Source organism: Callorhinus ursinus, unplaced genomic scaffold (assembly GCF_003265705.2).
Source record: "Callorhinus ursinus isolate GAN/ISIS: 27379988/994484 unplaced genomic scaffold, GSC_fseal_2.0 scaffold7, whole genome shotgun sequence".
Taxonomy (NCBI): domain Eukaryota; kingdom Metazoa; phylum Chordata; class Mammalia; order Carnivora; family Otariidae; genus Callorhinus; species Callorhinus ursinus.
In genome coordinates, this window is record NW_027397069.1 from 19,261,177 (window position 1) to 19,273,358 (window position 12,182).

General features: G+C 35.2%; 1 protein-coding gene across 1 annotated transcript; it reads left to right on the forward strand.

Moving 5' to 3' along the window:
- The first annotated feature begins 10,131 nt into the window (after positions 1-10,131).
- On the forward strand, positions 10,132-11,737 carry LOC112826733 (tubulin alpha-1A chain-like). The gene has a single exon (XM_025874986.2). The coding sequence runs from the start codon at positions 10,174-10,176 to the stop codon at positions 11,527-11,529; it is 1,356 nt and encodes a 451-aa protein (XP_025730771.1). The 5' UTR covers positions 10,132-10,173; the 3' UTR covers positions 11,530-11,737.
- The last annotated feature ends 445 nt before the right edge of the window (positions 11,738-12,182 follow it).

Sequence of the window (12,182 nt, forward strand, 5' to 3'; positions counted from 1 at the left end):
AATATGGCACAAACTAATAGGAAATGCCCATATGCAAAATGTATGAATACACTAGGTTCTAATTAAGTCAGTTTAAATTATAAAGGATTTTAATATATAGACATATTATATTGTGGTACAAAAACATAGTTTTCTGGGGAATAAGATTCTCCAATAAACTATTTGATTTCAAATCAATTTAGATATTTAAAATACATTGGGATAGTTAATTTTTTCAACTTCTGATGTAATAATAATAATAAACTTAAAGATAAGCAAACACTTGATATTTAGCGTAGAAAACAATAGTTTTAAAGATGGTGGCAAATATTCTTCCTCAAACATTTGAAGAACTGATTCAGAAAAAGTAGTAGATGCGATATTGGTACCAAAGTTATCGAAATTGGTTTAAGATTTTGTAATGTCAAGCACTGATAATGCTGATGCACAAATTCAAATGTGTCTGGGGAGCTTACTGTAGAATAGTGGTTTTTTTTGCTGCTGTTGTTTGTTTATTTTTTGCCAGGGTTGATTTTGCGGCCCAGGTGTCTTTTGGAAATATTTGGAAACATTTTTGGTTGTCACAGTGGTTAGGGGGGTTACTACTATCTAGAAGGTAAAGGGCAGAGATGCAAGTAAATATCTTACAATGCCCAAAATAACTAGTCACCCTCTCCCCTAAAAAGCATTATTCAGGCCAAAGTGCAAAGAATGTCAAGGCTGAGAAAGCTGATGGTAGAGGTTATGATGATGATGATGATGATAATGATGATGCTTATTATCATTATTAATTTCCCTAAAAGATCATGGGATGAGTTTCTATCTATTACAATTATAATGTTTCTATATTAAAAAGGTATTAGGTTCTGAAATTTATTTTTGAAACATTAATTCATTTATTTATTTTACATGCATATCTATTGTGAAATGTTTACCACAACAGGGTTAGTTAATATATCCTTGATTTCACATAGTAAGCATTTTATTGTTGTTGTTTTTATGTGAACATATTAAAAGCTCCACTTTCATAGAAACTTTCAAATATACAATAGTGTTGTTAATAATAGTCACCATTTTGGATCCATGGAATTTATTCATCTTGTAACTGAAAATCTGTCCCCTTTCCCCAACATCTTCACATTTTCTCCACCCCCTAACCTCTGGCAACTGCCATTCTACAAATCTGTTTCTAAGAGTTCAATATTTTTAGATTCCATGTATTAGTCTCTGTCTGACATATTTCACTTAGCATAATGGCCTCAAGGTCCATCCCTGTTTCACAAATGTCAGGATTTCCTTCTTTTATGTAATTTCTTTTTTTTTAATAAATAAATTTAATCAATCAACCAATTGATCAATCTATCTAAAATTATATCAGAAGCTTTGACACAACTCACCATAGCACTATTAACAGTGATAGCTTGTAAAAACCAAGTATATGCAATTCTATACATTCCTTGAAAGAGAAATTTAAAAAATAGGGCAATTTTGCTCATTCACAAGCATTTACTGCCTTTATTTTGGATCCTATGAATAAAATTAAAATCTGAAGAACAGGTATATTTCATGATATGACTTCTCTTAATAGAAAGACATGATATCAATTAAGAGTGCTTTCAACTATAAAAACTGTGAAACTGTGAAAATCTAACATTAGATTAATGAATAGGACTTTATCTCATAAAAGAAGTCTGAGGTTGGCAGGTCAAGATATGAAGTGATCCTGGACCCAAGTTCATTCTGGTTTTCTGCTCCACTATATTTAACAAATTGTTTTTTTTTCTTTTTATTTTTTATTTAAATTTTTGGTAGTTAACATACAGTGCAATATTGGTTTCTGGAGTAGAAGTCAGTGATAAATCACTTAGATACAACACCCAGTGCTCACCATATCAAGTGCTCTCCTTAATACGCATCACCCATCTAGCCCATTCCCCACCTGCCTCTCTCCATCAACCCTCAGTTTGTTCTCTGTGTTTAAGAGTCTTTCAGGGTTTGTTTCCCTCTCTCCTCTTTTCTTTTCCCCCTTCCATTTGGTCATGTTTTCTTTCTTAAAATCCACATATGAGTGAGATCATATGGTATTTGTCTTTCTCTGACACTTACCTCACTTAGCATAATACCCTCTAGTTCTATCCATATCATTACAAATGGCAGGATTTCCTTCTTTTTGGTGGCTGAATAATATTCCATTGTATGTATATGCCACATCTTTTTTTCCTTTCATCAGTTGCTAGACTTTTGGGCTCTCTCCTTATTTTGGCTATTGTTGATAATGCTGCTATACACATCACTGTGCATGTATCCCTTCAAATCTGTATTTTTGTATCCTTTGGGTAAATACCTAGTGGTACCATTGCTGAATCATAGGGTAGTTCTATTTTTAACATTTTGAAGAACCTACATACTATTCTCCAGAGTGGGCTGCACCAGTTAGCATTCCCACCAACAGTGCAAGAGGGTTCCTGTTTCTCTCCATCCTTGCCAGTATTCTATAAGAAAATGCTTTTGCACTCACTTATGTTTTAAGCCATTGCCTGAATATGAAGGAAATGAATAAAATTATAACCAATGCACTAAAAATGGTACATATTCCTAGATGTACCCATCAGTCACATGAATACCACTTCAGTTGCAGATAACAACTTAACTTTTTTTATGTTTTTTTAATGTTATGTTAGTCACCATACATTACATCATTAGTTTTTGATGTAGTGTTCCATGATTCATTGTTTGTGTATAACACCCAGTGCTCCATTCAGTACGTGCCCTCTTTAATACCCGTCACCAGGCTAATCCATCCCCCCACCCGCCTCACCTCTAGAACCCTCAATTTGTTTCTCAATAACAGCTTATCTTATATCCTTCAGTATTTGACATTTTGAATAAATTGTTTTAAAATACTTGTAAGAGTTTCTGTTATTCTTCATTTAGAATTCAGCCAGATGGCTTGATAGTTGAAGTCATGTGATTATATTTTTTTAATGTCCCATTTCTTGACATGACTCAAAGGACTTCAGCATACATCTGCCATGATATTTTTTTTCTCTCCTTTAATCTTACTCATTTTTACCTCTGCAAATGTTCATTTATTCCTAGGTATGTTTGGAGTACACACACACACACACACACACACACACACACACACGCACTGCTATTTGTATGTACATCTATATATCCTCTTTTGCATAAGATGCTTATACATATGAAATTTAGGGTACATCTCATAAAATATAAATTAATGCTTTAAAGTTCCAATTTAGTAGTATTGTCACAAACTTTCATTTCATATTTCTTGAACTACCATTTTTTAAAGATATCAGTATTATTTTAAATAACTGAAAGTAAAAGGAACAAAAGATTGATGATATTTAGACCTATGAAGGGTGAAGCATTTAGATCTATTGTTTTAAATTCTTATGCTAGTATAGGACATTCAAATCATATTCATATATATATATATTCAGCAGTGGATTACCTGCTACATAAAACTATAGCTTAGTATTGTGTTAATATTTTATATCATTTAGTAAAAACATTTTTTCTCTGATGTACATGAAATTTCACTAGAATAAGTCATTAAAAAGGGTAAAAAGTTGGGGCACCTGGGTGGCTCAGCCAGTTAAGCATTTGCCTTCAGCTCAGGTCATGATCCCAGGGTCCTGGAATTGAGCCCTGTGTCAGGCTCCCTCTCCCCTGCTCATGCTCTCTCTCTCAAATAAATAAATAAAGTCTTTGAAAGAAAAATGTATAAAAACTTTTTAAAGTATCTTAATATGATAAATGATGGGAATGCTTTAAATGTTTTCTCAATTATTGAGGTACTGATTTGCACATACATTTGAGTGGATAAATACAGACACATGATTTGAAGATGTCAGTGAGCTGGTATCTGACATGAAAACTGCATGGAATTATTGGATGAATATACTGCTAAAATACAATGGAAGATGTTAGGACATTTGGAAAAGCAGTCAGGGAGTGAAGTAATGATGGTTATCTCTTGGATGAACCTAGATATGTGATGAAGAGGCAGATGCCTCTTTTATAATAGTAAAAAGGAACCCATTTCTCTTATTATATCATAAGAATTTTTTTTCATTTTTAAACTAAATTCTTTGGGTAGGTATATTAATGCAGTAGACTAGTAATATTTTCCCCCTAAGACATTATTAATGGCAAGATTAAAATATTTCCAAATAACATTGAGCAAATTATGTTCCTCTGTATGCATTTTTAAATCTGAAGAATGAAGATATTTCAGTTCTAAAACATATAAAATATCTTGTTTATATTGCTTTCCACTCATAAAAAGAGGGAAAAGAATACCTCATTTTTAACATTCCTCAAACTCTGATATCTCTACTCAAGAAATCATTGTTCAGATGAGTGAAACATTTATGAATTTGTTTAAAAATATTCATTTAATATATACTATATATTATAAAGAGTGTGAAATGCTATGTTTCCATGTTAAAAAAATGTACAACCTTCCCCTCACAAAGCTTAACTCTAGCAAGAATCACTATCTTTAAATAATTATTTATAATAAAGTAGAAGTATATTGACTGCTTTAGAATTTAGGGAAGACATTCCCAAGGAAATCAAGTTAGTCAAGAGAAAATTGAAATAAGGAGAGTGTTCCCTTTAGTGGAAATTGTTGGTAAATGCATAAATGCAGAAACACCATGATGCAGTAGAGAAATAATGTTTCCAGGATAGCAAAGTCTAGAAAGATGGAGACAGGGATGGGATGGGAGAAAGGGTGTATAACTAAAGTAATAAGATGTCTAGATTCATCAGGATTCAATTTTATATCATATTTACAGTAAAATGTACTAAAGGAAAATAAGACTTTTATAATAATACTTAAATTGAATGCCTTTTGCTTAATCTTTTTTTTTTTTTTTACCATTTATAATGTTAGCCGTTGGGTAAGCGCTGTAGAATTTTATATTTTTAAGGCTAAGTCTCTCGTAAATCCTAAGTTTCATATTATTACCCCAGTTTACAATAGAGGGAAATTGAAACACTGGAATTTCAATCTGCAGTGTTGGAACTGGGAATCTGCAGGACTCATATTAACAAACTGTTAACTTCTATGCAACTCGAGATTGCACAGAGATCAATTCAAATAATATCCAAATTACTTACATGGTCTTTCTCATTTATCTTTGTATTCAACAATTCTTCCGTGAACTGTCCCCTGTTTCTTTCTATGCAATCATTAAGCAATCTTTGAATGAGTGCCTGAAATGTTACAGACACTGGGTTAAACCTGTTAATCCAGAGATGCATGACAAAATTGCAGCCATTCAACAATCTACAGAAAAGTTGAGACACAGACAACTGATCAGACAAGTAATAGGGGACAAATAAGGGGATTGGTAAAACAGCAGCATCACTTACTCTTTGTGATAATCAGGAGATGCTTTTCCAAGAACGTCATATCTGAATTGATGTTTGAAGAATAAATAGCAGTGAACTAGGACATTAAATTCGTGAAGGGCATTCTAGGTAAGGGGTAGGCACGTACCAAGATTTAGAAGTGTGAGAAAGTATGTATAAAAACAGAGGGGAGATAAAGGATTGAATTATTTGCATTGATTTTCAGAGAGATAAAGGGAAAAAAAACATGATTTTAATTGGCTGTGTTATGAAAAAAGGAGAAAAGAAAAAGACTAAAAATTCCCCTACTCTTGGCAAATTAGACAAATAATGGGATCATTCATTAGATGTTATTAGTTAGCGTTCTCCAAAGAAACAGAACAAATAAGAGGTCTGCAGGTGTCTGTGTGTGTGTGTGTGTGTGTGTGTGTGTGTGTGTGTGTGTGTGTGTGTTTAAGAAATCGGCTCACACAGTTGTGGAGGCTTGATAAGTTCAAGATCTGATGCATAAAGTTGGCACCCTGGGGGCTTTGGAAAGAATTGCAGTGCAAGTCGAGAAGCGGTATGCTGGAGAATCAGGAAGAGTCGGTGTTACAGATTAAATCTGAAAGCAGACTACTGGCAGAATTCCCTTTTGCTGAGGAGTGAGTTGATTGTTCTACTAAGAACTTCAGTTGATTGAATGAGGCCCACGTACATTATGGAAGGCAATCTGTTTTACTGAAATTCCATGAAATTAAATGTAAATCTCATTCAAAAACATGTGTTCAGAAATATCCAGAATAATGTTTGACCAAATATCTGGGCATCATGGCCCAGCTAAGAGGACACTTATAACCATTACAGAAGGAGAATACTTCATATTGCCAATAATGTTCTTCTTTTGGAGGTAGTGGAAATCACAAAAATTCCAAGCATATTTACTAATTGATAGGGAGGTCCATGTGACAGGTAAAAAAAAAAAAAATCTCTTTTTGTAAATTTCTCCCTCCTTGTTCTTTTTAAGAAAGGAGACATGGAATCTATCCTTGATAATGATGGCCTCCCTAGCAAGGAGTGCATGGTGGTAATCTTAAATTTTACATATTATCAGAATACTTCTTTTTAATTATCAAAATATATCAAAAATATATTTAAAACTGAGATTATCTGGAGACAGGAAACTTCTAAGTTTGACAAATCATCCCCTCTGTACCCTACTTGAATTAGTCTCTGAGAAATCAATCTCCAATAAACTGTGGTCTTATGTACTCAAGTTGACAATTATGTTCATATGTCCAATAGGCTCAGTATGCTAATCTATTATATTTTATCTGTACGTCCTTAATTTGATATCTTGATCACTTAAATTTATGATCACAGGTAGGGACATCTTTCTAGATCATTTTCTAAAAGGAATCAGCTTCCTGTATACTTCTATTGAATGTTATATATCCTACATTAAGACTAAATCTTATTCATAGTAAAAGATAAATATCTCCCAGACTGGGACCCTTCTCCTTAACTTATCTTTCCTATTTTTAAGAACTTGGAAACTCACTACTATAATAATATTACAGCAATTTTTAAAGGCTTGGTATAGTCTCAAACCACTAATCTATTCCTGTCATACCTATTAGATCAAGTTGCTCCAGGGAAGCTATTCTATCTACCTCATTTTTCTTTCCTTTTCCTTTTCTTTTTTTTTAAGTCTTTTAAAGTTACTCTTTCTAATACGCCTTATATAAAGAGTGAATATATGTGCTAAATACACTTACCCGATTTTTCTTAGGTCTTACTTTAGGAGAAAAGTTTTGGCAAATGGCAGTACAGTTAATTCAGGAAAATTAGGGTAAAAAATGATAAAATATCTATGACTGTAAATAGGATATGAATTAGTTCATGGCAGGAACATTTTCAGTCCAGAAAGCAACAGCTCTCTTTTATCTGGGCAATTCTAACCACAGAAAATTATAGAGATCAATAGTAAGAATAAATATGTATATTTAAAGAAGATGAAATGCTCTTTCAATATACTTCTTGTCCTTGTATTGTTAAAATAGTTATTATATAAATATTTAGTGAATAAATATTTAAAGAATTCAATGAGTTATTAAATTTGTCTCTCTTTGAATCAAAATCCAACCTTCTTTACTATCTTATGGTAGGACTATAATTCTGCTAACTACATTTCTTCATGGCCCCCTGATTTTCTTTTAGGTTTTGTTCTGTCAATATAGCATGTGTTATAAGGAAACTGGCAAGCAAAATATGGAAGTAGGCACTTAATGCTTTTTTCTTTTACTGCTGTTCCTGACAACATTGTCCCAATGTGAACTTACCCTACTAAAAGTCACTGGTGTCTTTTTCAGCTTGTTCTCACCTTTCCAGAATTGGGTTCATGGCACTTTCACTTCAATAGCAACACCAGCCGGGACGTCTTCCTCAGAGGTGTGGTCCTCAGCTCTGTCGGCCCCTCTTCTCCAAGCTTCCGGGGTCTGAGAGTGGCAGCCGATCCTCTTTCTTTCTCCAGCACTAGGTTTAGGACTGATCCCTATATATAATTCATATCTCTGTTACTTTGGTTTTCACTTGTATTTTTTGTAGTTGTCTACTATCCATATAACCAAATCCTTCCGATGAATCTCCCTGTTAAAATAATTAGTGTCATCTATTTCTTCTGATGAGACCCAGAATAAGAGAGACTACCACCAGTAGTTCTAAAAAACTTCTAAGAATGAGTCACTTCAGGTTTAGAAGCAAATGAGAACATGAATGAATATAATCATGTAAAAATATTGCAACTATGGATTTCCTGAAAAACATAAACACACAAATATATATAAATTCTACATAATTGAATTATCCAGTAGCTGGAACTTCATTTGTTTTTTTTACCAGTTAATGTATAACAAACTAGTTTCTAGTTTACAACTTCTTTAATAGGCCATGTGGTATGTCAAATTAAAAAACAAAAACCTTATGTTCTATAATCAGACAGAACTGTCTTCCTATGCTTCTGAGGCACTTTTTAAAAGACCTTTATTATTTAAATTCTCATTTGTATCATAATTATATTTTTAGATTTCTGACTCACTGGAACATGAGCAACTTGAAGATTATTGATTTATCTTTATATCTTTATACCTAAAATAACACAAAACATAATGTGAGTGCTCAAAACATGTTAAGAACATTAAATTAAATAGAATTGGGCACACTGTAAATTGTAAAATGGTATAAAAAACACAATTGTTATTATTTCAATGGTACCAGAAACTCATGTGATAAGGAATTTGAATCAATTTATACTATGGTGTGGTACATGTAAAAAATTTTATATGTCTCCTATCTGGCAAAGACACCTTTCATGATTTCCCAAGTAAGTTACTTTTAAAGGATATAGATTGGTAGCATATTCTCTATTCCTGTCAACCTTAAAATAATCTGATGGATGAGTTAAATATAATTATCTCAGGTATCAATTAAGATTTATAATTGTCTTAATGTACTGTATTAGAACAACATGACATATCCAGTGTAATAGTGATTATTTCTGTGACTTTCATATAAAAAAGTAAATATATGTAATTAAAATGGCATCCATTTTCTTATTTGTAAGAACAAATCTTCCAGTACAGTTCCAATTATTTTTACCTGTTAGGTTCCCCTAGAAAATAATACCTATCAATAGCTGTTAAAACAGGTAAAAAACTTTTGTCTTCTCTCAGTTAATTTCTTTGTTTCCTTCTCTGTTGCTGTTGATCTCATTAAATAAAGAATTAATCTATAATGTTTTCAATTTTTCACTCAAAAATGCAACATTTGCCCTGATACAATGAAGCATGTATGTCATATATGCTATAAAAATTATACATATTAGCACACACCGGAGAATTAAACTTCACTGAACAGGTTCTCTGCACAGTGGAAGAAGCTTATTTATTTTGCTAGAGGTCTCCAATCTTCTTTTCTATTATATTTTGTTCTTGTTGTCTTGTCTGGAAAACTATTTCTCAATCTGAGTGTTATTGCTTTAAAAGTTCTATCTCAAAACTGAGCCTTCTGGTCCCAGTAAGAAATGCATTTTCCTCTTGTTACATAAAAATAAAAAGGATACCGTGAAGCACTGCTTACCTTGCAGATGAAAAATCAGATGATACTTCAATTATGTTCCAGTACTTTGGGGACATTCTACAGTTCTCCTTTGTGGTAAGCTTTAAATCAGCCATCTGGATTTCAACAGTATTTAGGCTCAGAACTTTGAATGGCGAATCAAGCATTTCCATAACAACTCTCCCATTGCTCAAATCCTCATACCAATTCAGTTTTGCCGCATGTATTACACTGTGTTGTGCTCCATGCTGAAATGATATGTCTTTACTAAGCTGACAGTAAAATCATCCTAACATTTATCAGTATCACACTAAGGCTATGTGTGTCACCTACTGGAACAGATATTATCGTTCAAGTATTTCTGTCATAAGAAAGTAGATTGTATTCTCTTGCTTCTGATTTTTGGCCAGAGGTCTGATCTAGACAGCAGGAAACCTGAGATTTGAGTTATATTAGTACTTTAATTTACTGTAATGCAGGTCCCTATTGAATACATAGTAATCATATTTACCTTCCTATTTAGAATTAAAATGCATTTAAAAATGCTAGGTATGAATTTAAATCCTAAAAATTGAAATTAAATTCAACAAAAAATTATTGAGCATCTATTTTGCTCCCCAATCTAGGTTAAAAAATGTACTTAGAAAATGATTTGTTTCCTGCTCTCCTCTTCCTCTCCGCCATCTGCTCGGCAGACGCAAAGCAGCAACCATGCGTGAGTGCATCTCCATCCACGTGGGCCAGGCTGGTGTCCAGATCGGCAATGCCTGCTGGGAGCTCTATTGCCTGGAACATGGCATCCAGCCCGATGGCCAGATGCCAAGTGACAAGACCATCGGGGGAGGAGATGACTCCTTCAACACCTTCTTCAGTGAGACGGGCGCCGGCAAGCATGTGCCCAGGGCCGTGTTTGTAGACCTGGAACCCACGGTCATTGATGAAGTTCGCACCGGCACTTACCGGCAGCTCTTCCACCCTGAGCAGCTCATCACCGGCAAAGAGGATGCTGCCAACAACTACGCCCGAGGGCACTACACCATCGGCAAGGAGATCATTGACCTCGTCTTGGACCGCATTCGGAAGCTGGCTGACCAGTGCACAGGTCTTCAGGGCTTCTTGGTTTTCCACAGCTTTGGAGGGGGAACTGGTTCCGGGTTCACCTCCCTGCTGATGGAACGTCTCTCTGTCGATTATGGCAAGAAGTCCAAGCTGGAGTTCTCCATTTACCCAGCCCCCCAGGTTTCCACAGCTGTAGTTGAGCCCTACAACTCCATCCTCACTACCCACACCACCCTGGAGCACTCTGATTGTGCCTTCATGGTAGAGAATGAGGCCATCTATGACATCTGTCGTAGAGACCTCGATATTGAACGCCCAACCTACACTAATCTAAATAGGTTGATAGGTCAAATTGTGTCCTCCATCACTGCTTCCCTCCGATTTGATGGAGCCCTGAATGTCGATCTGACAGAATTCCAGACTAACCTGGTGCCCTATCCCCGCATCCACTTCCCTCTGGCCACCTACGCCCCCGTCATCTCTGCTGAGAAAGCCTACCACGAACAGCTTTCTGTAGCAGAGATCACCAACGCATGCTTTGAGCTGGCCAACCAGATGGTGAAATGTGACCCTCGGCACGGTAAATACATGGCCTGCTGCCTGTTGTACCGTGGCGACGTGGTTCCCAAAGATGTCAATGCTGCCATTGTCACCATCAAGACCAAGCGTACCATCCAGTTTGTGGACTGGTGCCCCACTGGCTTCAAAGTGGGCATTAATTACCAGCCTCCCACTGTGGTGCCCGGTGGAGACCTGGCCAAGGTGCAGCGGGCCGTGTGCATGCTGAGCAACACCACAGCCATCGCTGAGGCCTGGGCTCGCCTGGACCACAAGTTCGACCTGATGTATGCCAAGCGTGCCTTTGTTCACTGGTATGTGGGGGAGGGCATGGAGGAAGGAGAGTTTTCTGAGGCCCGTGAGGACATGGCTGCCCTGGAGAAGGATTATGAGGAGGTTGGTGTGGATTCTGTTGAAGGAGAGGGTGAAGAAGAAGGAGAGGAATACTAAACTAAAAAATGTCACAAAGGTGCTGCTTTTACAGGGAAGCTTATTCTGTTTTGAACATTGAAAAGTTGTGCTCTGATCAGTTAATTTGTATGTAGCAGTGTATACTCACATACAGTTACTGACCTATGCTTTAAAACACAATGCTTTGTTACAGACCCAAGCTGTCCATTTCTCTGATGGGTTTGAATAAAGTATTCCCTGTCTTAAAAAAAAATGATTTGTTTCCTTAATACATATTTTACTTTTGTTAGACTGAGGTGATAATAAATTAAATAGTTGACAGATACAGAAAATAGGATTGGAATGTCAGAGTAACTGATAATCATAATAAATAAGCTCAATTGTCTATATTGTCTATATAATTTTATTAAATTTAGGACAAAATAGACTCTTATTTTTTTTAATTTAGAACCATTTTTCTTCATGTATATGTGTGTGGGTGTACCCTCTCACCGATTTATCTTAGATTAAAAAACAATTATGATCAGACCTATAGATACAGAGAACAACCTGATGGTTATGAGAAGGAAGAGGGCTCAGAGGATGGGCAAAATAGGTGAAGGGGAGTTGGAGGTGCGGGCTTCGAGTTATGGAATGAATAATTGACAGAAATAAAAGGCATAGCTAAGGGAATATAGTCAATGGTATTATAA

What these genes read in the sequence shown, in the direction of transcription:
- LOC112826733 (XM_025874986.2), top strand. Translation starts at nt 10,174, where the DNA reads ATGCGTGAGTGCATCTCCATCCACGTGGGCCAGGCTGGTGTCCAGATC.